Source organism: Barbus barbus, assembly GCF_936440315.1.
Source record: "Barbus barbus genome assembly, chromosome: 5".
Lineage (NCBI taxonomy): Eukaryota > Metazoa > Chordata > Actinopteri > Cypriniformes > Cyprinidae > Barbus > Barbus barbus.
In genome coordinates this window covers 12,888,214-12,915,945 of record NC_136733.1, presented here as the reverse complement: position 1 = coordinate 12,915,945, position 27,732 = coordinate 12,888,214, and the positions used below count along the sequence as shown (strand labels likewise).

General features: G+C 39.8%; 1 protein-coding gene across 6 annotated transcripts; it reads left to right on the top strand.

Moving 5' to 3' along the window:
- Positions 1–27,495, top strand: LOC306870010 (phosphatidylinositol 3-kinase regulatory subunit alpha-like). 6 transcript variants are annotated; one of them, XM_079417024.1, is made up of 16 exons: positions 1–360; positions 1,287–1,827; positions 11,182–11,277; positions 11,377–11,451; positions 15,400–15,531; positions 16,912–17,113; positions 17,195–17,277; positions 22,719–22,821; positions 22,930–23,028; positions 23,147–23,327; positions 23,447–23,572; positions 23,705–23,847; positions 23,937–24,113; positions 24,242–24,316; positions 24,403–24,573; positions 24,749–27,495. In XM_079417024.1, exons 2-16 carry the CDS (start codon positions 1,497–1,499, stop codon positions 24,936–24,938), a joined length of 2,184 nt encoding a protein of 727 aa, XP_079273150.1. In that variant the 5' UTR covers positions 1–360; positions 1,287–1,496; the 3' UTR covers positions 24,939–27,495. The 6 variants fall into 6 exon arrangements, with proteins under 6 accessions (XP_079273150.1, XP_079273151.1, XP_079273153.1 ...); XM_079417025.1 differs by having other exon boundaries at positions 22,719–22,825; positions 22,934–23,028; XM_079417027.1 differs by lacking the exons at positions 1–360; positions 1,287–1,827; positions 11,182–11,277; ... (2 more) ...; positions 16,912–17,113; positions 17,195–17,277 and adding an exon at positions 19,686–20,107.
- Positions 27,496–27,732: the final 237 nt, after the last annotated feature.

The following is a 27,732-nucleotide window of genomic DNA, read 5'->3' as shown; positions in this document are numbered from 1 at the left end:
AGAAGGCGTGGCTTGTGTTCTGGTGTTCCTGCTATTGAGGAGATTCAGTGTGCGGTGACTCGGGTGGAGTCGGTTTTGCTGTCGGGAAACGAGCTCAATCATTAAGTTAAAGTATTTTAAAAACACACTCAATAAGTGTGTTGAAATTGATCTTACCTCTGGATGTTACTTCCCCGAAGACGCGTCGTTTGAGGTGTGTTTTATAGCGGTTGTGGTGAGTGGATTTGTTGGAGAGCTGCGTAAACTGGAGTTACGGGAAGCGAAGGAGATGTTCACGGCCCAGGTTTTCATGAACGGGCCCCTTACAACTTACTAAAGTTCACAGATATACTTCAGCTGCTCTCTATTTTCACCATTCCGGTACGTATGTTTGTTTTATGAAATATGCAACGTATTTAGGATTGGTATGTATTGTAATGTTGAGATTACGGGAGGTTTAATAGGATCGATTGTTCCAGTACAGCGTGTCCCAACTGCATCCTATTAACGTTACAGCCTCTATACGCGCTTACTTCACTTCGACATTTATTTTCTACCGCGACCGTGCGTTTTAGCGTCGTAATTGAAGATATAATCTTTCTAAAGTTATTTTGCGTATACGTTGATGTTTGTCTTTCTAATAATAATCTGTTATATTATTTAAGGCTAACGTTAGCAAATATGCTAAACCCGACCTCGCAAGATTAATATAAATCTATAAATACAAGCGTCTCCGATTAACGCCACAGGTCATGAGATTACAGTCAGTTGTGAGTGATTGGAATCTGATTTGATTGTGGTTTTCAGTCTTAATAGTGCACTTTAATTGTCTTTTTATTTAAATAATTTACACTGGGTTAGTTTATGCATGGCTAAATTGTTTACGATTATTAATCAAATTCAATCGAGAGTTTTGCACGATCAGCATTGCGACTCTGAGTTTATTTTGCGCCATTTGTTCCTTTATTTGCACCTGTCCAAACAAGTGTGTATCTGCATTTGCGTATAGTGTTATCCTTTTGATGGGTTCTCAGTCAGTTTGTAAATTTTTTTTATGCATATGGTGTTTACAATTATGAAAAGTTTTTCATGACGGAGAAAGAAAAATAAGCATTCCATAAATATTTTTCAAAATACTATTAATATAAAATTTTGTTAAAAACATCAAGCATTTACTCTAAAGCTGCAACATTTATAACCCATTGTTTATACTATCAAGCAACTACAGAAAATAAACAGCTGCACACTTAATTAGTTGATGTGCTTTTTTGTGGTGTGTGTAAAATGGCTTCTCTTCTATGTTTCAGGTTCGAGTTACTCTGTGAGATTCACAGGATAAGGCCTCACACAGATGGGAAGAGTGTGTATAAAGCACCTTGAAGGTGCTCCCAATCATTGGACTATTAGTTTTACATAATCCACTCATCCTTAGAGACTACAAATATTGGTTCAAAGAACCTTTGTAAGCGATCATTAGCATTTTTGTGACACCAAAAGTTTGAGACAACACCATCAAAATGAGTGTTGAAGGATATCAGTACAAAGCGCTGTATGACTATAAGAAAGAGAGGGAAGAGGATATTGACCTGCATGTAGGGGACATTCTTACAGTCAATAAAGGTGCACTACTCGCAGTTGGTTACACTGAGGGGATGGAGGAGAGACCAGATGAAATTGGATGGCTGCCTGGCTTTAATGAAACCACTCAGGAAAAGGGGGACTTTCCTGGTACGTACGTGGAGTTCATCGGCAAGAAAAAGATTTCTCCACCAACTCCCAAACCAAGACCCCCAAGGCCTCTACCAGTGGCCCCAGGGCCTGCAAGGCCAGACTCGGACACTGAGCAAAGTGAGTGAGCTGGGTTTTTTTTTCCATGAATGTTATTTTCAGCATTATTTTAACCACATTGAGTCTTCAGGAAATGTTGCTAACTGGGCTCAATCCTGCGTTGGCTGCATAAGCACCACAACTTGGTGCACTATGATCTGAATGAGCTTGTGAATTCAAAATATTTTTGTCTCAAACCTTCTACCTGTCTACAACTTTGAGCTCCTGTTTAGATAGTTGCCTAATTCCACAGAAGCTGTCTATAGTTAACCTTTAGATTAATATTTGGTCACAAGAGTTGACCTTAACCAGTGGTTACAAAGCAGGTCTTCTTTTATTTACAGTATAAAAATTGTCGTCAACCATTTTAGCTCGGTTTCGTTGGATCTCAGGGTGCATAATTTTAACGAATTCTCTTTCCTCTTAACTAGATCCATTCATGCTGATGCCAAACCCACGTGCCTCTCTCAAAATACCAACTCGCCACTTTTTCCATTTTCGTAACTAGTGACCAGATTTTACACCACCATTTCATCAAGAGATTGGATTTATAGCTGCAGCACACAAATGTCCCCTGAATATTTAAGGCTGTTTTAGGTTTGCACTGGGCTATGATTCGTAATTGCAAACATGGCAGGAAGCCCAGATCTGGATGAAGGCCTGCACACAGTAGTTTGTCACAAGAGATCTGGCGTGGCTGCATCTTTCGCACAGCCACAGTATAAGCATTTAGAGCCCCCTAAGGCTCCTTTAACATATCACCCAGATCTCTTAATCTGTAGTTTTGGTCTATGTGCCACTTCTTGTGCCAACTGTTACACTTCTTTTCTAGTGATGTGACCAGCAACGTCTAAAAAGGCTTCATCTGTATATTTATTGTACATGATACAATACAGATTGTAACGGCTCTTTCATGCTTGAACTTTTGGGGACCCAAATCCATTTGATAAGTTTCCATTTAATTTGTTTGAGTTTAGTTTGTGTGGATATGTTTGTCAACAGTCAGTATCTTCTGTTTGATGTGTGTTTCAGGTTATCAGGTTATGGAACATAGATCATAAGTGAGATATGCCACTCAGAATAATTGCTGTTGAAAAGCAGTGGCAAACGTGTTTGCTACTTCCTTGTCCTATGTGGTTTGATGCATAAAAACATGAGCACGTACATTTTTTTTTTTTTTTTAAATATCTATGACGAGAGCTATTTTTGTTTGAGGAAGCCCAACTAACTTTTCCCGGAGATCAAGATTGCTTAAGCAGCATGACTGTGGCTAAAGTAACACTATGGCCCCTTTCTGTTCTGAATAACTATTCCGATTTGTGTCCATGTTAACGGAAGAGGAGATATAGAGAACGGAGTTTTGCAGAATGTAAACCAGAAGCAGATTTGGATGATGGCCAGAGCTCTTGACATTATGCTTCTCATACAGTAGAAACAGGACTCAAACCCTGATCCCCCACACCACCACTAAAACCAAATAAAATTCCAGCTCTAAAGCTTAAACACTTCTGACTTGGCAGTGATAATTTAAAGGACTGAAAGCTGAGGCTGTTTTACACTGGACACTTTTAGGTAGATGGTTATATTCTTACTAGAAAATCTGTTTTTTTCTTCCTCATTTGAAATAACTAACTTTTTCTTGAATTTCCCTTAGTCTATTTGCATTACTGTTGCAAAAAAAATCAGCACAGATAGACGTGAAATGGCAGAAAATGATTCACAATGTTGATGCTTGATGTATGTCCTTTTGACAAATGTTATTTCTGGTGAAACTCCAGAGCCAGCTGAGTTTTAGAAAGTGTTTTCTCCTTTTTTTTTTAAACTAAAAAATAGACAGAAATTGTGGTTTCCACAACATTAACATGGTACTAATGGGAAAATGTCACAAAGACAGCAATATAATAGCCTAGACTGTGATTTAATGTGTGATAGGAACCATTGCATTGCACCCAGGTTTCACTTCTCATTGCCTCGTCGTGTTTCAGATTTATTAGCTGCTACTGAATGGTCTTCCAGATTTTTCTCATCCCCTCTCCTCCATAGCTCTCTCATTTCTCCATCTTCCGCTTTTAATTTTTGGATTATTCTTCTGGGGTCAGACCTGACGGAGGGGATTAAGGGGGAGTGTTCAGTTTGGGGCCTCTAGCATGCTCTCTTTTTGAGCCGCTGGGGCTCGCTTTAGAGAACAGCAGATGTGGAATTGCAGTCCGTTCCGTTTTTGTAACACTAACATGCTCCTTTCTGTGGGCCTCTGGAGTGAGAGGAACCATATGTGCCCAGCCCAGCTTTTTGCACTATTCTTGTTTTATTTGTTAACCCGTTCTTGATAAAGATTTCAACTGCATTCTGGGTCCACAAAATGTCTTGCTCAGTTTTTCCTTCACTTGGGTTCCAAGTTGGACGTTTATTTATTTATTTTATTATTATTTTGTTTTTCCTGTGCGTGACTTCGAACAGGGAATGAGATCTTTTATGGCTTTAACTTCTGTTCTATGGAAATTAGAGTTCCTCTTTATCCACAACTGTTCGGTTTTATTGCATAGAGAATGATGGGGCTGAGCTGGTAAACATATGGCATGAGTACTTGACGATTTTTATTAATGTAATATTGCAGTGATTATTAGAGGTCGACCGATTGATCGGCTGATTTTTGGCATTTTTTAATTAATCTGCATCGGCCGATTGTGCTGCAAATTAGGCCGATTAATATACAGGTGCGTCTGCAAGCAACTGTGACGCTGCCTCGTGCGGCAAGCAGATTGCTATTCCACTGGCACAACGGATAACCCTGTGATGTCCCCCTCTGACTGCTAACTTTTTGAAGAGAGAACTACCTTGTAACTCCCCAAGAAAATGGTAAAACTTAAGTTCTTATCCTTCTTAATCTTAGTCTAGCCTTGTATTTCATTGGTTAAATATGACGCTACTTTTGGAGAGAGAATGAGAATAACATTTGGAAAAAGAATGTGAGTAACCTTTTGGAATTGTATAGTTAACGAGCCTTCAATGAGTTCTAGTTTAGGCTAACGTTGCGTTTAAGCACGGGTACCAAAACCTCGTAACGAGCCGAGTGGCTAAATTATTATTGTAGCATGCATTGTTTAGATAAGCTCCGGCATTATCAATTCTGTTTCTGTACTGGAGAATTTCTCTCCTTTGTGAGACTGAGCCACTCATACTCTGCAGCCATGCGGTTTCACACACAACTTCAGCTAACGATGGCACATGCGCGCACACAGTTAAGCTTTGCTACCTTGACAATAATGCAGCCTGTTCAATATCATAATAAAATAGTCAGTCAAACATATGGGAAAAAACACACTGCTCAGTTTAAATATGTAGTAAAATCTGCGTTATCACCGTACCCGTGATGTAATTAATAAATAATATTTTGGCATTCAAATACATCGCGAATACGGAAGCATTTGATTTTGTGTTGAATGAGACCCAACGTTGGTTTCAGTTTCGTTTTAGCCTAAATTAATTCATTTTGGCTTGTCGTTTATAGCTAGCTTCTTATATTTTTAATTCTTGTTCTTTTCTAAATGCTGTTAATTGAAAGAATTTGTTGTAGAGTGATGGGAACTAAAATAGCCTAGCTATGTTTACAGTGTTTATTATAATGTTTGTAAACATTTCACGTCGGCATTAGGCCTATTTTTGAATGAAATAATAAAATGTGACTTTTACGCGACTTTCTCTCTCTCTCTCTCTCTCTCTCTCTCTCTCTCTCTCTCTCTAAAAAAACAAAAACAATTTTATACGCATAGCATATTTTAACCATGCAACAAACCTTTTTAAATATTTTGATCAATTACTGAAAACAAAATGACTTTTTAAACCGTTTAACTGATTGTATTAATCGGTCAAAATTCTTACGGTCGGTTAACCGGTTAAAATGAACATCCCTGTGAAAGCAGTGGCGAGTTTCCAAAGAACTGCGACACGCTGTCACGTGGATTATGGAGCTCTCAACTCCGCGCTGTCAATATGTTTGAATGGGTATAAGTAGAGAGCATTTGTAATTCACATAAGCATACAACATTAGTGAATATTACAAAAGACAAGCAAATGTGGAATTTAACCCATTAAAAAAAAGTTCAGACTCAGAACAAGTGTTCAAGTGAAGTTCAGGTGTTGTATATAATTTTGTTCACTTCAGACCAAAAATTAAGAAATGCTGCTGGGTGCTACTGTGTAACACTACTCTGGTTTATTTTATTTTATTTATTTTATGTAAGTTTTTGTGCACACAAAAAACAACTTTTTCCTAGATTTTTGTTTACCTGTTGTGTAATATCTAATTCTAATTCTAAATATCGGCATCGGCCAGAGAAAAAACTATATCGGTCGACCTCTAGTGATTATTATAAATGATTCATCCATGCACATCATTATTTTATTAAGGAATTCATATGCCCTCATAATAAAATTCAAAGTAACCTCTCCTCCCTCTTGCAACAACACCTTTTCTCTGAAAACATATGGTGCGAAGGTGGGACAACCAGATTGCAGAAATAGCAAACGACAAAAATCAAATGATCAAATCAATGCTCGGACCAAATTAAATCTGCACTACTTTTTTTTTTTTTTTCTCATTCAAGAAGCCGTTTCACTCAGATATGCCTCATAATAGGGAAGACGATTACAACTTCAGTTTCATATCAACTTGTATAGAGGAAAGAACGATTTTTTTTTTCAATGGCCAATATATAATTCAATAATATGAGGAAATGGCTAAATAAATTAGCTGCAGTGGTTACAAAAGTGGACAAGTCATCCAAAAACTGATTAGTGATTTGATAAAGAGTTTTCTTTTAGCGTTGACATTTTTAGCAGTGCTTTAGTTAGCTTGCTGTGCAGCTGTTATGTGGTTTACATTATTCAATTTAAGTAATTTAATATTCTTTCTGAATGTTTGAGTGTCCCATCACACGTGTTATGTTTAAGATTCGTCAAGTTAAAACAATAAAAACAAAAGATTATGTAAAGCATGCTTTAGAAATAAAACGTTCAGTAAGGCCACTAAATGTTCTTTGTTCTGGTATTCTGGAGTTCAGGATTCTCTGTTTCCATGGCTCATTAAAGTACACTGTAGATGTGATAAAACTTTGTGCATGGTTGGACTAAAACTGGTTAGTACATACAAGTCCATGCAAGGCCCACATTCCTGCGCTTCATGAGATATGGCAGTCTTTCAGCATGCGAGTTTGCAAAGGTGATGCTGTGCTGAGTAGTTATTTCCTTGTTTGTTCTTTTAATTTGATCTCAATCTTATTTACAGGTCTCTTGTTGTTGTTGTGCAGTTAATGAGCATTTATCTAAAGAATGCAAGACATCACAAATGAATTGACAAAAAAAAAAACACACACACACAGACTGTGAGAAAGTACATGTGAAAACTGCCAGGGAGAGCTGTGGCAGTTAACTGAAAGTGTGAGCTAGTAGGGGGAAGGCATTGCTGGTGTTTGAGATAATGTGCTGCTCTCCTTTTTGGGGCCTCTTCAGTTCTTGATTGAACATCTGCTGCATGGAGCAGCTCTTTGAGGGAGAATTGTTGCTGGGTTTTGTAAAGAGTGTGCACTTTCCCCTAACCAAGCAGTAAATCAATATATATCTAAAAAAGAATGTTAATAGTATAAAAAACAATACATTTATTAATGTATTTGTTTAGATGCTTTTAAATATATTTTTAGGTTCCATAAAACAATGATAGATTTTTATACATATTATTCTTTATTGCCCATATTTAGCATTATATTAATATAGTCTTCAAAAATATAAAGTTACAATGTACAGTATTTTAAATGACAAATGTAAACATCTTCAAAGTCAACAACTTTTTCTAGAATGCTGCACAGGACATTTTCTCAAACAAATTTTTGAGGTGCATCCTGCTATTTCTTCAAGTTTATTTCCCTGCTAAAGGCATCATTCCTATGCAGAGCAATGGCTCTCATTAGATCATGGTGGTTGTAACCAGGGCAGGACTGCTTTGTGGATGTGGGCGTAATGGTGCACGTTCCTGTGGCTTAGCTTGAACAGCTTGTGCCTGGTCACCACATTTAGCATCATGATGAATCAGTACAATCGTCTATAAGTGCTGTACGGTAGGCGGCGGAAAAGTGCTCTTTCAAAAGGAAAGCTTGTGCTGGTCCAGTTGAATGCGTTTGGCAGGGTATGTAATGGCCGTTACACATCCACTATGTTTTAAATCGACTTCTCTGATGCCAGATAAAGCCAAAAAAACTCTCTGTGGCTCTTTCTGTAGAATAAAGTGCTGAGTTGCATAAGTCACAAGAGATCATATCTGTTGGAGCCTCTGGGTCAAAAGTGTATTGAAATTGTATAAGGTTACCAGCAGTATCATACAAAACCTGGAAAAGAAACTTGTCAAACTGAAAGGACTGGACTTCAGTAGAGGGCTGTTGCAATGGAGGTGGTACCGTGGTGAAAGCTGGTGTTTATTGGGATGTGCGTGAGAGTGTGTGCATGTGGTCTTCATTAATGATCGCCTCCAGAGACACGGGGCTGAATTGGCAAATCTTCTTACCGAAGGACAAGCATGTCTGCTTGGCGGATTAGAAACACGTTGCAAGAGGTGGAGCAAGAGCAGCTGAAAAAAGCAGAACTGAAATATACACAAAGGGATAACCGAGTTTTGGTGCTATCCCATCCCCCATTTATTGTTGGTTATGTGAAGAGACATGGAAGTGTTTGTATATAATACAAACTAAACACCAGTGGTGGAAGAGAACACAGCAGAGCCTTTTTCCAAGCCCATGTAGTAGAGTTGAAGTCCAACTTCAAGTTAATTTCACTAATTGAGTTCCTTTTGGATTGTTTAAAAAAGGAAGATTTTCCTAGAAAACGGTCCATTTTTTCCATACAGGTTTTTAATGGGTGTTTAATAACGTTTAGCAAATTTACAAGCATCTTTAAGGGAAAAATTAATATCTTATGTCATGTGACTTAATTGCGATTTGTTTCAAAGTTCTCCCTTAGAGTATTTATTAAATTATGGGAAAAAAAAGATTTTTTATGAATTGGACCTCACAATATTTTATAGAACTGTTCCAAATTATACATTTATAGTCTGTGGTTCAGATGTGCAGAGTTTGTTCTGCAAACCCAGGCAGCTGCTTTCCCCTCCTTAACCTGGGGTCCCTTTCCTTGCATCCCATGCCATAGAAACAACAGGACCGCCACACATTCAGACACTATGCATGTTCAGACTTGCCCACTGACTCCCTCTTCCAAGAGTTGCTACGGCAACCAGAATCTGCAGCCCACTTTGATTGGCTGTCTGAATCTGAGCTGGGATGCTTTCTGCCTGTTTTCTGTTTGTTTAATTTGCTTGCAGAGAACTAGAGGCATTTTAAGCTGTTTTTCACACACAAATGTTGCTAATGTTTACCTTTTACCCGTAAAGTCTTACAGCACTTGGACTTCACCGTGAATGCATCTTTAATTGTTTCCATTGCCAGGTTGATTGTGTGATCTCAACTGCACAGCTTGGCCAAATTAAGCCTAGTAGTTGAAAACAGAGGGTGTTTTCATGTGGATCTTTCTAGAGCATTGTTCACAGGAACACTCACAGTTCCCACTATTACTACTCGCAGTGGCACTTGGCGTGAGTATAATATTGTGTGAGTTCACAGCGCAGTGCATCCAATCTTGCTGGACTGCCTTAGTGACGCTTGCTTATACTTGGCATGTTACACGTCACGTAGCTTGTTTTGGAGAGTGGTCAGACTTAGTTTTCATTGAACAATAAATAGTCAAGAAATTCCATTGAATACACTGAAGAACAGACCAAGGCTGAAAACACTGACATGGGCTCTTTTGACTTGGATATGTGAGCAACCACCCATTGCAATGTGTTTTGTATGGTCAAAACCTAAGAACCAAAGTCTAGTTCCTCTGTAGTTACTCCAAGAAGGTGTCTCGGGGACATAGTGGAACCTTGAACCAAAACATTTGGACTATTCTACTATCATCAATCCTGAGTGTCATTCAATCTAGCTGTGTAGAAGGCCAGTGCTATCAGGTCACCCTGAGTTACTTAGAAGCAACTCAATCCCCCCTCCCCTCTCAGTCTCGCGGCTCCGTGGAAATGCCCATCCAACACATGTAAATAAACAAGTCTTTTGGAATAATCACTTCTACCCTGAAATGGGGTGTGCGTTCTGACATTTGTTTATTTATTTTGAGATTCCAGACCACCATAGTGTTATTCACTGAGCCAGTTTCAGTCTCACAACAACAGTGATTTTAGCTGTTTCACCAAACATACGTAGGAAATGTAGGGATCTGTTAAATTCAAAGACCATATTTGTCACCTTTGAACAGAACATTTCGAGCTACGGTAAAATTAGCCCAGCACTTTGAATCTGGATTCTAAGAAGCAGTAGGCTGGATAAGGTGTCCGTCTGGGTACAAGGTTACCACTCAGCACAGTGTACCAAAGTGACACTACACTCCAAATTTCTATATGAGGAATCTGTCATTCACTCTCCCTGCCTCGAGTTCAGCAGTTCTCAGAAAATGAATAACTCTCCTTATGCTCGATGTTGCCTTGGCAGTAATGGACTCCAGATGGCTGTTGTCTTTCAAAGTGAAGTTCAAGAGAAGCGGTGTGATATCTACAACTTTCCTTGCTTATCTCCCACGCTACCCCAAAAAAAAGTCCCAGAGCCTTGGGACTAAACAAGACTATTAGTTCTAATGGCTTAAACCTCCATTTCCTCTTTTTTTTTTTTTTTTTTTTTTTTTTTTAACCCCCCCCATTTAGGCAGTATCCAAACTTTTAATTTGAGTCATTCCTTCCAAGGAACTCTTGATACCTTTTATAAAAAAAGACTCTCTAAAGAGAATCCATTCATAATCTGCTGTGTTTGGATCTCGGACACTGCTAACAGTCAAGTCTTTTAGAAATCGTAGCTTTTTAAAATACTGTGCAGTGAATCCAAATAAAGCTCAAGCCAGGCCCGCAGCCCTTTCATGCCCACACCTAGACTTGTAGATCTCAGTAACCCTACGCCAGCGGCTGCATATTGCGGTCTGTTTGCTTTAGCCTTCTCGTCCACCTTCACTGCACACTTAATCATATCCTACCGGTCAGCACCAGCCCTAACCCCCCCGGCCACGCTTAGATGTGCCATCCAAATGTGCTTCTTGCTGCACCACATAAATACATGAGGACCATTATTGATCTAAACGTGCCGTGACTCTCTGAAGTGGGTCATGGTGTAAAATAGTTGTTTTCCTTGGAGGCTTTGAAATGATGGCGTTTGGTGCTTAATGAAAAGCTAGTACTTGTTCAAAGGTACCTGGCGGCTTTTTGATGTGATCGGTCCACTTTCTCTCCTCTAGGCTCGAGTGCTCTGGTAGACCTGACGGAGCAGTTCGCACCTCCAGAGGTAGCACCGCCCATGCTGCTCAAGCTCCTCGAGGCCATCGAGAGGAAAGGTGAATAGAATCCATCATGCATATTTCTTTCACATATACGTGCACACCGTAATTATTGCATTTTCTACATGTATTAACTCGCATATAAACTCTGTACAGGTCTAGACAACCCTACGCTCTACAGAAACTTCACTGCTGGAGGAGGGCTGGATGTCAGACAGTGCTTTGATAGTGGTAAGTGATGCATTCCATTAGGTGTTGCTACTATAGTTGTCTTAAACTGGTGCGATGCAACAAATGCTTTCTGTCCACGCTGAACGTGAAACACAGCCTTTGGATACTTCTATTGCTCTTTTAATAAAATTTACAAAACTCTTCCCGCACAATTGGTGCTACAGACATGTGACTTCTTGAGAAAAGGTGTTCTGTCAGTTGTCTAAGCAGCCAGATTTACAATTTTCACCAGCAAATGTTTAAACGGGTAAAATTCGATAGACTTACACTGAAGGCACTCTGAACATATCTGAAGACCCGATTGTCATATAGACTTGGTAATGGATTTTGACCCAGGACACCCTATCAACCACATACAGCTACTCCGAATACTTTAAGAAACCGCATCCATGTCCTGGCAATAGGGATGGGCGATATCTTATCGTTTGCGATATACCGTTGAAAATTCTCCTCACGATAAAAATTTGTCTCCTCACGATAATAACGATAAGTCTAGTTGATGACGTAGTTTTGTGCGCGCCCGATTCACTGTTCACGTGCGGAGTGAAAACAAGCATGGCGGAAGGCGGACGTGAGGCTGACCGTGCGTTCACACCGGACGCGACTTGCGCGAATAAATCGCGCTATTCGTGCGTGGTTGGACGCGTGAACATTTTGGGTTTACTCGCTTCATTCGCGCGTGAAATTCACTGCACAACAGACCTGAATTCGTGTCATGGGCGGGGCTTCTGCCAGGCGCACATGTATGACTGCCACAGAGAGCATATGCAGGGCCGTCGCTAGTGGGGTGAAAGGTGGGGACAATTCTAGGGGCCCCCACCGCCCAGGGGGCCCCACAAAATCCAGGAATTATACTATATAGGCCAATGTTCTGTGAATAATTCTAATATTTTAGTAGTTGTATAACTAAGATATTATGAAAACCACAAAAAAGCATGCAATTTGGTTAAAGAAATTGTCTACCCTCTACCCTCCCGAAAAATGGTTTAGTCTAATACGAAGTATTCTAAGAAGTCCCACCCCATATCGAGATCAAGACGTCCAATCAGAGTTGAGACCGGTGGGCCGCTGTACAATGTGGACCGGCCCTTTGCGTAATATATATAAAAAAATTGGATTGTAGTAAATGTACGTATATCCTTCCATCGGTCCAGACGAATGGCCCAGGGCATTCTAATTAATTTAGCATGCTCCAGCTCAGTGCAGCGGCTCAAAAGCGCTCGTCAATGTCAAAATGTTTGAAACAGCCAATCAAAGTGCAGAAGGCGGGATTTACTGTTCACAGATGCTGAGCTGCGCGCGACTTGAATGCCAGCTGAGGTAAGATGTAAGCGGCTAAACATGACAAGACAATTCAGCAATATTTGCCAACCGTTTAGTTAAATAACAGACATTAATTTTTAGGAATGCAAACTATTACTGGCCTTTTCAAAATTCTCATATTTTAATGCCATTATTCGAATTGTCACTATGTAGGCTATAATGCAGTTTTCAGTCGACACGAGATAAGAGTTCTTGTAAATCTGCTTTGTTCCGTGATTTTACATGTCTAAGAAAATGTTTAAAAATCTATAAAAATCATTCTCAATCTTACTCTAGAACACTGTAAATCTGAAGACTTTTGCTTTCGAGTGCTGTGCATAGGAAAGTGATTTATATTATAGGCCTAATAAAAATATAATTTGCTTAATCACACACTATTAGCATATTTTATATACACACTGGTAGTTAAAAGTTTGAAATAAATAAGGCTTTTTATTTATTTGAAATAATATTGAATTTATTTGATCAACAATACAGTAAAACAATAGCCAAATATAATGAATTATTACACTTAAAATAGTGGTTTTCTATTTAGGATATTTTAAATGTAATTTATTGCTGTGATCAAAGTTGAATTTTCAGCATCATCCAGTCTTCAGTGTCCCTTCAGAAATAATTCTAATGATGCCTAATTTGCGGTTTAATTATCAGTTATTAATAATGGTTTTATTATTGGTATAATGGTTCTCAGTTCAAGAACCGCATTTATTTGAAATATAAGTACTTTGTAATAAGTGTAAATATATTTACTGTCGCTTAAATCAATTTAAATCAAAGTCCCTTTTTGTATTCTATAATCTTTGATTTAATGCAACATTGTTGAAGAAAAATATTAATTTATATTTTTAATCTTACCCAAGACTGAATGGTATCACATTTTCCACAAAAATATGAAGCAGCACAATAGTTTTTAACATTGATAATAATCCGAAATGTTTGTTGAGCAATAAATCAGTATATTATTATGATTTCTGAAGATCATGTGACACTGAAGACTGGAGCAATGATGCTGAAAATTCAGCTGCACATCACAACAGTCAACTATATTTTACTATGTATTCGCATAGAAGACAGCTGTTTTAAATTGTAACATTATATATTTCACAGTACTGTTTACTGTATTTTTCATCATCAAAATAATTAGTATACTCTTCTCCACAATTGGAGCTCTATTACTTATAATGATAGATGTCAAGCTCCTGCAAAAGGACAAATACTGTATATGACCAATAGAAAGGCCTATTAAAACAGTCCACATTCTGCACTATTTAAGTCTTCTGGACGATACCAGAGCATTGTGTCATTTGGACTGATAATATTGGTATTTAACTTTAGTGATATTAAACTGTCCCTTGTAAAAATTCTTTAAAATTATTTACTATTTGCCATATACACCAGAAAAGACAAATTATAATGTCAAGATTATGCCACTCATTTATGGTGTGGTGTGTTGTGGACAGGGTTTGGTGGGTCGCTCTGTGCCAAAAAGTCCAGGGCCACTTTTTGGCCCCAGTCCGCCCCTGTATACATCTATATGTATTGATGTGGGGGCCAACATCAATATTTTTTCAGGGGGCCCCCAATCCTCTAGCTACGGCCCTGAGCATATGTATAGAATTTCGCTCTAAACGCTCAATTCGCGCTGCGTCATTCGCGCGAATTGCGCGGCAGGATGTCTATTCGCGTCTTTGCATTGACTTAACATGTAAATCACTCGCGCTTAACGCTTCATTCGCGTCTGGTGTGAACGCACCATGAGGAGGAGCTACCTCCACAATTTGCAACTGGTTTGGTTACAGAAAATCAGATGAGGAGCAAACTACCGTAATATGCAAAGTGTACAGAAAAATGGTGGTTACAAAGAGTGGAAACACGTCCAATTTGAATTTGACATAAAAGATGCCATACTTTTAATAAAGTTAGAAAAATGCCATTACAAAGGTAAAAACAAAATTCCCTGTAAATCACTTTAAGGAGTCAAATATCACCTCGTAATGGGAAGGTTCATTTTTGATCAGAATTGTTGATTATCGATTTGAAGGTGCTGCTAAATTTTTGACCGTGCTCCTAGCAGTCTAAATCTCCGCGATGTTCTCGTTAAATATGCCATTTCTGAGATATTACAATGAATTAATTTCTAAAATGTTATGATATGGAAAGCCTGAAACAGATCACAGCAGTATAGCCATACACAGGCTTTCAGTCATCAGCAACGTGGTAAACGTGTGCCAATAGCCTATGCATATGATTTAATATGAAGCGTCCGTAACGCATTATTATGGTTGATAAGAGCAATTAATGGAGATGAGCTGTTGATCATAATTAGCATGGCGATAAGTTGGCTGTGTACAGAAAGTTTCAAGTTAATTGCATTAATAATACTATATGAAATAATCTTAATCTTTAAAACTTAATTTATATATATATATATATCGTAATTTTTTAGGCCATATCGCCCATCCCTACCTGGCAACCATTGTTACATTGAGCACCACTCATATTTTCAACATACTACAAATAGAAATCAAAGCAAAAGCTGGTTAAGGTGAAAATCGATAGATCGAAAAGATTTAATGCTTGTCTCTTTGTGCCTGGTGCTAGCTATGTTTGTGTTCTTTGAAATAGATCCTGCCTCGGTGGATCTTGAGCAGATGGACCTTCAGATGTTGTGCGATGGTCTGAGGAGGTATCTTCAAGATCTTCCTCAGCCTGTCGTCCCCTCTGTGGTCTACAGCGAGATGATGCGCATCGCTCAAGGTTGGTTTCCTTAGGATTACAGCATATCAGCATTAGATTAACAGCCCTAAAATTCATAGGGGGTTTCTATGATATAATAATAATCCATATTAAAACAACTATAATCATTGGATTTACAGTGGGATGAGTTGCCAATTCTCTGTTTGCCACTAAGCTAATGTTTAAACTGCTATGAAATGCTGTTGCTTAAGTCCTTTTTAAATCGGTTCATTCATTGTTCAGCATAGTAACATTCCTATGCTATGTTCTAGCTATGGAAGTACAGCTATGTTACCGGATCAGATTTTGGTAACGTATCAAGTCACTAATAAGATCTCCGTAACAATAGCTTAAAATTAGCTTCTTTAGCTAAAATCAGGCTAACATATGTATTTTTAAAGAGTTTTTATCAGGTTGGTTATGTTAATGCACATTTTAGAATAAGGGCTTTCAGTTATTTCATTTGAAAAGTAGGACTTCCTTTCAACTGTCATGTTCAGAGTTCCGATATCTCCTGTTCGTTAGTGGTCTGATTCATTATATGGTCTGTCTCTCTTATATGAACTCCTGTGGTCCATCAAATCAAACTTAAAAGCCTTAAAACCAAAGGATGTATGGGATAATCAGAGCGTTTTTCATTGATCTCAATTCATTATTAGAGCCACAGGGTGGTGCTATTGTTCTGATGTGTGTTAGGCAGATCGTGAGCCTCCTACAATAGTAATAAAGTAACACAAACAGTCCTCATAAAAGAAGAAATTTTTGCACACTCCCATGAACTTCTGAAAGCATCAGTGCCGACTCATCTAGCAAAATCGTGTGGTATCATCACAGCGTGTGATTTTATGAGTGCACATGTTCCAACACTTCTTATTTTGTGTCTACAAACCCCAGACAATTCAACAATGAAATGTATTCCAGGTGGTTGGCTTGAGGATGTTAACTTTATCTGCCCTCGCTGTCACTGAACATTCTGTCCAAGTGCAGAACATACTTTTAGGGGTGTAAACTAGCATGTATCCAGTTTGAAAGAGAACACTGTTTTTTTTGTTAGTTTTTTTTCTCAGTTCTCTTTTGGGTAGTGTACAGTCACATGGCTGGAAACAGGATATCTGTGGTTAATAGACCTAAAGCAAACCTGAAAACTTATCTGCGACATCAGCGCTGTCAACCAATCACCTCTCAGAGTACCTTACTCACTCTGTCATTGTCTCGCTTAAGATCTTGTGCGGTTAGTTACACACTGCGCACTGAGCACAATTTTCCACATGACTTTTTTTTTTTTTTTATTGCATATGTCTTTGCTGATTATTGGTATGTTCTGACGACACACCAAGTGTATTGAAGTGGGTGTGAGAGCCCCTTTTTGTTTTTTACACTCTTCTATCTCGGTCTCTTCAGAAGTGCAGAGTACAGACGAATGTGCACATCACCTGCGGCTGGTGGCCAGCTCCTCTGCACGTCCTCCACAGTACTGGCTGACCCTGCAGAGCTTGCTGCGCCACTTCTCCCATGTTTGCCAGGCCTCAGCGGCCAACCTGCTTAGTGCTCGTGCCCTTGCTGAGATCTTCAGCCCAGCACTCTTCAGACAACAGCCCACGAGGTACACCCTCACACATATATGCTGATGAATCACATTGTTGCCAGCTAGCGAAAAACCCTGATGTTTAATTTCCCTTTCCAGCTGTGAGCCCAGCCCGGAGGCACACATCCGGATAATTGAAGTCCTGGTGACCAGCGAATGGAGTGACAGTCAGGCGGCTCCAGGTAAATATTCTATAATGAGTACAAACCACAAATTACAAAGCAATGGTTCTCAACCAGTAAGTTATTTTAAATTACTTTATTGAAATATAGCTATGTTAACAAATTAAAAATGAATATGTAATACTTAAAACTTGACACCATATTCAAATGCAGCATTGAAGTCAAAAGGTTTAGAAAAACTGCTCTATGGCATTGTATATAGTGTTGTCATGCTGATTTTTACTGATAGAAATATTTTTGACAGGACAAGAGACAATGGTGGGGGGAATAGGATAGCGATGACGAGCTATATTCAAACCAGTGTTGTCCAAACATTGAATACTATGGCTCAATGTCTCACACATGCACCTTTTTTATAATGTATTAGAGTAGACGGAGGGTCAGCAACATTGGAAAGAAGATAAGTCAAGTAACTGAGAAATTTTGTGTAATGGACTAGCAACGCGGTTTTACTGCATGAGCTAGCCCACAGATCCAACTGATGTTCACACCTTGTACATCAGATCAAAAGCACACACTGCACACCAAAGAAATGCTGAAATGGACAAAAAAAAAAAAAGAGTTGTAAAAAAGGGAGATGTCCAGTTCTGATTTGTTTTATGATATAAAGAGACAACACCATTGATGTTCTTAATTCTTATAAGTAGCTGTGCCCCTTCACTTCAGCTGTGTGTAGTCTTGGCTGCAGTGTAGCACTGAATGTTTAAAGGGGTCATCGGATGCAAAATTCACTTTATAAGTAGTTTGAACATAAATGTGTGTTGGAAGTGTGTGTGTACACATCCATCCTTTAATGATAAAAATCCAGCCAGTGTTTTTTTTTTTAAATCCCTATTTTGAAATCCCCTTTCTCAAATCAGGCTGTTCTGAGAGCCCTGTCAGAATGACGTAGTTCTGTACAGACCGCTCCCACGATAGTTGATTGGCGAGGCGTCTTACCTCAGACCCACCCTGAGTGAGCTGTGAGCTGTCCGCCTCCTGTGCAAGGGAAGGCAAGGTGTCTCAGATTAAGCGATTGAGGCGTTCGCCAAAGTCATTCGTGATCCAGCTTTATCTACAGAAGGGTATAAGGGTTTTTATGAATCTTTGCAAATCGCCTTTCCTAATAATGTGCTAGTTAGCTAGTTTTGCGGCTGAAGATTACTATGCTCCATAGATATATATATACCTAGATGCCTCATTATGGACTATTTCTATGGGCCGTGACATGTAAGCCATCCGCCATTTTTGGAACGGTCTGCGAATCTTTGAGCGCATTGACTGTGTGCGTCTACAACAGCAAGTTATACGCTTGTGTATCTTTGAATATTCATTGATTATTATGGTGAATGTGAGATGGCTGAAGCGTCAACGTATCTGGAGCGGTCGAATAGGGATCTACACATATCTATGGTCTTCTCGTCACTCCACGGAAGAGAGGGGCGGAGTCAGCTGAGCTCACGAGCATTTAAAGCAACATCGACTATAACAGCGTGCTGAAAACAGAGCTGATTTTTACAGGGTAAAGGTGTATTTTACACTACTATTGAGAAATTTGAACCAAAGTATGTTATGATTCTTTAGGGTCTTAATGAAAAGTCTATATCAACTTGTGTTAAATGAGCATCCGATTACCCCTTTAATGGATGGCAGTGCTCTGATGAAAAATCTGTGTTCCACTCCATTGCTTTTGTGGGTCAGGTTCATTTAGAATGGGACAGACCACAGAGACACCTCTGCTGTGTGTAAGCTGCCCTGAACACAGACCAGTTGTCTAGTTGGGCTTTTATAGCAGCAGTAAAGTTTTTCTCCCTGTCTTTATCCGTCTATCTCTCTCAGGCTGCTGGGGGCCCCAAGTCTGGCTGGGTGACTGTTTAAATGTTTTATTACCTGTTAGGGCCTAATTATACCTTGCCCTGGCATGGAGCGAGCTCAGCTGTCAGTAATTTGCACCTGCAGGAGGCTGGGTTGGGCGAGCCCAGACTCAAAAGCACACTTGCCTCCTTTCTGCTCGGGCAGCTCGAATACTTCCTGTACCTTATGTGCAAGCTTTTACACAAACACGAATCACACAAGTGCCACCTTTAACTGCTACTTGTTGCCTTACCAACCTGCTCAAACACGATTCCTGCACATGTGGCAGTGGGTAACTGCGGATGTGTGTGTTAATTTGAGTGCAAGGGGTGCATGTGCGCGCATGTTCCTAGTTACTGGGTGGCTATTTTAAACTGGTGGCAAAAGGCCCACTTGGATTGGGTTGGATTGATGTGTGGTCTGCTCCACAGAGCTCTCTTGTTCCCTTGCAGTGGCGGCTGTTCTGTCTTGTGTGCATTCTCGCACACTTGCAAATGTTCACTTCCGAGGACTTTACTCCACCCACTGGCCCCCTCCTGCCTGTGCCACATTCCCCTCCCAAAACATAAGGGTGCACAGCTCAGCAAATATTTGAACCTGAGCAAGTTAATCATGAGACTGAACCCTTGGAGCCAGATGGAGTGAATGAGCAGAGAGAGAGAGCGAGAGAGAGAGAGAGAGTTGGTTAGCAGCAGTGCGACCCCAGCAATCATTAACCTAGCCGTCCCGGAGCAGGCGTCATTCTCCACCCCTCTCAGACCTGCTTTAGTTCGTCGGGCTCTACGGTTTCAACCTATCGCACTCAACTTCTCTTTATCAACTTGGATTTTTGTTGAATTTCTTCAGACTGCTACAGTGAGTTTTAGACTCCTGCGCCTGTCAAGTGGGAATATTTTTCTCAAAAGGTCTTTTGGATTTAATCACAAGAAATGCTTACCAGGCGGACTTGCTGAACAAAAGGCTGTTTGACTTCTGCTGAACATGCACAACTTGCAATGTAAGTGTGTGGTTTTGGTGTCTCAGGAAGTTTGGTGTAATGATTGGGTACTTTTAGAAGTGCATCAAATCAAAGCAGCATTTCATTGCTTTGGGAAGTTACCGGGCTTTTCAGAGAGCATGATAGTGGCTCTTCTCAGATGTCCTATTTTGTGTCCTGTTCTAGCTCTTTCACAGACTTGAATATCCATGCTTCTCCACTGTGTGATTTGCTGGTGCTCGTGTGTATCAAGACTAGCACAAGTGCAACCTGCTACGAAAAGTGGGTTAACCTGTTTGACTGACACTGGCATGTCTGAACACGCGAGGTGAACGTGTTGTATTATTCATTGCCTCCAAAATAAAAGTTAGGGTATAAAATGTCTTTAAAACGCAAAGAGTCAACTTGCTTTTAAAAACTAAAGTTTTCAGGGTTTTTTTATATGCTGCTTTTTCCAGAAACAGTCAGTTACACTTGACCTACTGCATGACTGTTAAGCGCCCCAGCTGAAGTGCCTCTCTGACCTGTCATTAGAGTGCTGAGAATGACAATAGCCCACATTCCTGGAGCCGTTTTTAACCCTACTTAGAACTGCGACTATTTCAGGTACCTTCTCAATCTCAAATGGCTGATCTCTCCCCTCCTACGGTCCTCCGTGAGTCGCATTTGGGGATTATAAGAAGTATTTGCGAGCCGTGCCTGCCTCCTGACCCGGCCTTGTCTTTGACGTAGGGACTGCCTACGTGCCGCTGCAGCAGCGATCAGGGCTCTGCTTTTGTCTGCCTACCAGCAAAGGGGCTGTACTGATCGCTTCTGCTCAGAGAGAGGCGGGCTTAGCAAAGCTGCATCATAGATACAGGAAGGGAGGGGGTGACAGAGAAAGACAGTGTGAGGCTTCAGTTCCTTTCCTCATTCGAAAGATGCTGTGCTGCAGTGCATCTTGTCAATGATTTACGTCCCTGCGTTTGGCACCATTGAAAAGGCTTAGACGACGCTTATGTTCCACACGGATAAAGGAAATTGCTGGATGACATACTTGGAGCAGATACATCTTTCTTTGCTACGTTTTTCATTGCCGACTTCTTTTGAATGGACAAAGCATTGTTGCAATGACATCACTGCACTCAGGACTTGGAAGAAATAGAGGCAGGTGATGAGGCAGGAGTGGCCAGCAACAGTCCCGCTGCACCATTGGCTGGGGTAAGTGATGTAATGTTTTTCACTGACCCCACTCTCCAAGGCTTTTTGAAAATTGATCTCGAAGCAATGAGCAAGAAGAACCTGAATTTATAGTATCTATTCAGAGGAGGTTTGTCAAGAAAACTGTATATGAGAATCCTTCCCGATATGCAACAAACCATTAAGCATGGCAGATTTAGAAAGCCTGAGACTTGACACTGGATCAGGAGCTGCGTCAGACCTGCTGTTTTACATAGAAATAGACACGCCAGGTAACTGTTGAAGTTGGTACATAACAAATGTGTCTTTCCTAAGGCTCGATTTGATGGATGACAGCTCTGTATGTTGTCTTGGATGTATTCGTTCATCTCAAAAGATTTATATAATATTTGCTGTTGACTTGTTCTTATGGTGAAACATACATTAATCGTTGCGTAGATTGTGTGTGTGTGTGTCTTTTATGCAGGATGCATCTGCTGCAAGTACTGCAGGGCATTGGGTGATTTGCGGATAGATTCTTGTTGGTGTATCTGGTTTAATATCTTAAATAGATAGAACTAGGCGGAAAATGCTTAGCGAAGATAGTGACTGAAGTGAACAAAGGAGAGACAGTGAGTGTGCATGTGGTGGTGGTGGTGGGGGGGCGGTGTTGGAAGATAAAAATAGCCCACCGCTTCAGCTCTGCCTCATGCTCCACGGAGACTGCACTGCCCCTGCTGCTTTCCGTCACTCGGCTCAGCAGCCAATCAGATGCAACCTCTGCCTCTATCCAGCAAAGCAACATGTTCTCAATGGTTAAGGATTCTTGCATGAATGTGCATATTGCAATGCTTTAAAAAGCCCATCACTGGGTCTCTGCATGCTGTCAGATGTCATTGCTTCTAGAAAAGGTGTTAATTCTGTTCTGAGACACTTGTTGTAAATGTCAAGCGATGCTTCAAATAACTGATTTTATCAAATCCAAATTAAAGCTCCTTATTCCCATCTTGTATCTCCGTGACTTATGTGTGATTGGGCCTCTCAGGAATAGGTTATGTGGTATAATTCTGTCCAGATCCAGAAATGCATTCTCACTGAGTAAAGAATCCGACTCCCCGCTGAGCGCTCGAGAGGCATGTGCTCAGATGTATTTAATGAAATGGAAAACACTGGAAGGGGAGGAGGCAAGAATTTGAGAAAACTGCAGTAACCGTTGCATGCTTTTAAAACATGACTGTCACATTTGGGGGAAAAAACATTAATCGCTTACTTGACAGAAAAACACACTTTTTTTTTTTTCTTTTTTTTTTTAGGGGTTTTCCTTTCTCCTAATCTTATTAAAGCATCCTTTAGTAATATTGTTGTTTCATATTGACACTCAGGTTTGAGCATGCCTGCACATGTTGTCTGTGTAAATGACCTGGTTCATCAGCAGTTCTGGTCTCAACCAGTTTCTCTCTTTTTCTCTTTACAGCACTACCTCCCAAGCCACCCAAACCAACGTCTGTCACTAACAACGGTATGAACATCAACATGGCTCTGCAAGACGCTGAATGGTACTGGGGGGACATCTCCAGGCAAGTACTCATCAAACCTAATGTTTGGTCAGATAAGCATGCATTTTTTTTTTTTTATTGTTCTCATTAGTTTCTTTTTGTAAAAGTTTGACTCCCTTTCTGTTGCAGGGAGGAGGTCAACGAAAAGCTTAGGGACACTGCTGATGGTACATTTTTGGTCAGAGATGCCTCCACTAAAATGCATGGGGATTACACACTGACACTGAGGTACGTTCTCCTTTGTAAAAACCCATATGCAAGTATACCATTTATTTATTTTTTTATTGAGGGTGCTTGCCTTGACTCAAAGGATTGATCTAAATGCTACTTTTTATTGGCCGTACAGGAAAGGAGGTAACAACAAGCTGATCAAAATCTTCCATCGTGATGGAAAATACGGCTTTTCAGACCCCCTGACCTTCAACTCTGTGGTTGAGTTGATCAACCATTATGCGCACGAGTCTCTCGCCCAGTACAACCCCAAACTAGATGTGAAGCTACTGTATCCTGTGTCCAAACACCAACAGGTAATCATCCTCTCATTTCACTGGAATATAGAGTCCTGAAGAACTTCACTCTAGATCGCGTTTCATTTGGAAACATTTTATTGAATGTATGGTTTTTTTTGTTTTTTTTGTATTTACAGGATCAGGTGGTAAAGGAGGACAATATTGAAGCTGTTGGGAAGAAGTTGCACGAATACCACCAGCAGTACCAAGAAAAGAACAGAGAGTACGACCGACTCTATGAGGAATACACTAGAACATCACAGGTGTGCTCTTAAATGTGTTTATAGTAGATGATTGAATGTATGTATTTCAGTAAAGTATATATTTCACACAGAGCTAAAGAAAAGCTCTTCGGGGAAAGCTCACATTCTGACATGCTTTTGTCTGCTCACTAGGAAATACAAATGAAAAGGACTGCTATTGAAGCTTTTAATGAGACCATAAAGATCTTTGAAGAGCAGTGCCAGACACAAGAACGGTACAGCAAAGAATATATTGAGAAGTTCAGGAGAGAAGGCAATGAGAAGGAAATCCAAAGGTGAGTCCAGAAGATGAGAACTTCCAAAGTAGTCTTTTGGCAAACATTTCAGAAGTGTAATGCAACATCTCTGTGATGTTTCAATGCAGGATAATGGTCAACTATGAGAAGTTAAAATCGCGCATCAGTGAAATTGTGGATAGCAAACGGCGTCTCGAGGAAGATCTGAAGAAGCAAGCAGCGGACTACAGAGAGATTGACAAGCGGATGAACAGCATTAAGCCTGACCTCATCCAGCTCAGAAAGACCAGGGATCAGTATCTCATGTAAGTAGCTCATACTCCATAGGTTCTGTGCTTCAAGTTCAACACACAGGATGCAATCTTGCATTCAGAAATGACTAAATGGAGACAATGTAATGTATTAAACGATTCTCTCTTTTTTTGCTGCACAGGTGGTTGACACAGAAAGGGGTCCGACAGAAGAAACTCAACGAATGGTTGGGAATCAAAAACGAAAACCAGGACGAGTGAGTATTCTGCGAATCGCATTATAGCCACTTGACATTTAAAAGATTTCCTGGTTACTAAATCAAACTCTCCGCTTCTGCGCTAGTCAATACTCAATGGTGGATGACGATGAGGATTTGCCACACCATGACGAACGCTCCTGGAAGCTGGGTAACATTAAGCGCAACCAGGCAGAGGCCCTGCTGCGGGGCAAAAGAGACGGAACATTCCTGGTCAGGGACAGCAGCAAAGCTGGATGTTACGCTTGTAGTGTTGTGTACGTACCATTTTTTTTGTGCTTGTAGGGCAGCATCAGTTCACATGTTGGTTGTTCTTACATAGACATCTCTTGACATGCTGTGCAATTCATTGACTACTAGACCAGTTGCATGTTGAAATGGGATATTGCAAAAGGCACTGATGACTAAAACCATCTCTTTGTCTTCTCACAGTGTGGATGGCGAGGTCAAGCACTGCGTCATCAACAAGACACCCACAGGATATGGCTTTGCTGAGCCCTACAACCTTTACAGCTCTCTGAAAGAACTTGTCTTGCACTACCAGCATACGTCCCTTGTTCAGCACAATGACTCTTTGAATGTCACGTTAGCATACCCAGTCTACGGACACCAGAGGCGGTGAGGACTCGTGAACACACCCTTGGGACTCGTTACAAACATGGGAGTTGAGAAAGGGCCTCCCCTCGAATGGAGACGCCTCCAGTAAGGCTGCTACCGAGGGCTGCTTTTTGCCTTGAAACGACCATGTCGGAAAGCCAAGAAAGCAAAACCCAAAACGAACATTTCAGCCACTGAGACTTTTGCCAGTCTGAATGTAGTTTTCTTTATTGAGCGGAAACTGCTAAAATTTTACTCTCTCTCCCAAAATGGAGGACTTCGGAGGCCTTTTCTAAATGGTGCTTGTTCATTTCAAAGCTTTACCCGCTGCTGGAATGTGGAACATTGATTGAACCTCTAGAGTGCATCTTTTTTTACCTCTTCTACCCCCCGACCTGCTCGATGCAGGTCCCCATTTGTGTGTATGTATGTGTGTTTATGTATGTGTGTGTGTTTGTGTGCGTGTACGAGAGAATGTGACCAAAACTCACAGTATCTGAAAGCTATCGGGATGTTCGACATGATGTTTAATTTTCACGAACAGACCATGGAATCAGTTGATCAAATGTAGCAAGATGGCACTTTCGAAACAGTATCTACTTGTTTTCCTGTAAGAGACTCCTACACAAACATTGATATGACATGTCTCGCCTGAAAGGAGCAACGAGAAGCGAGATGCTTGGCATTTCTTTTGTGAGCATTATAGTGACAGACTCTAAATCCATTTCTGCTTTATGGACTGGCAAGAAAGGAACTGAAACGGACTTCATGCTGTACATACAGATAGCATCAAAAGCTATGTGACGACAACCATATTGTACCAAAAACGCAGTTCCTTCTCAGTTGTATTCTAATCTGCTATGCAAATTCTGTATTTTCCATCTTCTCTGCAGAGTTGTGATTTTATTTTACATGTTGCTACCCATAATATAAACTTGTTTTTAATGCTTAAAGTCTTTTTTTATGTATCTAAGAGGATATTTTAAGTGTCAAAGCGCCAAGAAGAGTGGCTTCAGTTTTACAGAAGAAGTGTGGAAAAAGTACTTTATTACATATTTCTTTATCAACCGCTGGTAAAAATTAAAGAGAGTATTTTATTAGTCTTTTTCACTTGGAGCTGATTTTCTCTTGGGCAGAGCCTGGAGGACATTAGTGCTGCTTCTGTCTACAGTAATGGTGATATATATCTGAACATTTTCACTAGAGCAAATATAAACGAATAAAACATGATGTTTGAAATAACTGCAATTGAATGATTAATGTCACGACAACATAATACTGCAGGTTCCTAATCCAATATAGATGTTTATTTTGTGATATCTTTCCCATAATCGAGAGTATTGATTTGATCCTCTGGAATGATGGAAAACAAACAAAAAAAAAAAAACATTCATTTCGGTGACATAACTCCCTCTCATTCCTTGTCAACATATTTTTTTTCTGTATCAGAAAATCCTTAATAGTTTTTACATAGATGGATCAACTCAGTTTGACTAGTACCCAACAGTCTAGTTTGCGCCACAAACTGGAACGTTTTGTCTCTTTAAAACAAAAACAAAAAGTTTATTACTTGGATGCTACAAAGTTAGGGGAACCTACCAGTTTGACGTTCAAAGCTCGCTACAGTATTTCTGATTTTATCATCACTGACATCAGTATTGCTTTTGTCTTCCCCTCTCATCTGCATTGCAGTTACACTTGACACATGCAAATTTGCATTTGATGTTCCGCATGAATAAACATCAATGTGGCACCATTAATTAATGTTATTTTTCATGTCACTTTTGTTGGTCAACTCTTTGTTCCTATATTTTGAATTTGACTTTAAAATGAGTGAGTCATGTATTTTTTTTTTTTAAGCAGAGAGTACTGCTAAATTTCACCATTTTGAAAGTATTAGAAGGTCTTTAATGTAAGACTTTCAAGAGGAATGGTAATTCTTGCATTTTTCTGCCACGTCTATACACACAATTGTCATATACTATTATGATTTGCCCACCGAGTTAGCATAAAGTTCTCAAATGATAAGATGGGCTCTCTCTGAGTCCCCTTCGTACTGAGTAAACTAGCACGTGGTTTGAAGTAAATATTTGAAATTCACAGGCCAATTTGTTTCAAACTTTTACTGCTTGTGATTTTGAAAATCTGAGAATCAGGAAGTTTACATGTTCTAATTCTTAAATTCTTCTTAACCAGTTTTTTTATTATTATTATTGAATCTCTGCAAATGTCACTCTAAACCTATACTTAATTACAATGAAAAAAGCAGAAACTTTCATGGTAATTTATCTGTGGCTTTTTTCTTTCTTTTTGTCTCCCCTTCTGCGTTGTACTCTTTTCACCTCTCGCTTAAAGGCCACAAACTTCCGTTTCACATTATCATGGTAGTCTTCTTTCTGCAGCCCTTGTTCTCAGAATTTCTTGTATTTTGTGATTTTTTTTTTTTTGTATAGCATTGGTTTACAGACATTGTTACCAGAATGCTGAAATTGAGATTAACCAGTGTGTTCCAGTTCTAAAATGCTTCAGATTCGGATTTTTTTTTTTTTTTTAAAGTTAAATAAAATGATGTTTTAGAAACTAAAAGTCTTTGGTTTTTATGATCATGTCTGGTCTTGTCTATAGATTTATATAATTTGAAAGTTGACTGTTGAACTCCCTGTACCGTTTCAGAGACTTTTGAGGTTATGCAAATGTTGTGGTGTGATATGTTGGCACGGCATTGATGTCATCAGTCACTAAACGGGCTGAAGGTTACAGAACTTTATGTTCTCGCATTGAGAAATGCAACAGGTTTACTTGATTAATTAGTTGACTTT

Excerpts from the sequence above, each read along its gene's own strand:
- LOC306870010 (XM_079417024.1), top strand. The coding sequence starts at position 1,497 with ATGAGTGTTGAAGGATATCAGTACAAAGCGCTGTATGACTATAAGAAA. Across the intron at positions 23,029-23,146 it reads GATTACACACTGACACTGAG|GAAAGGAGGTAACAACAAGC; the intron begins GTACGTTCTCCT and ends TTGGCCGTACAG. Across the intron at positions 23,573-23,704 it reads AATACACTAGAACATCACAG|GAAATACAAATGAAAAGGAC; the intron begins GTGTGCTCTTAA and ends TCTGCTCACTAG.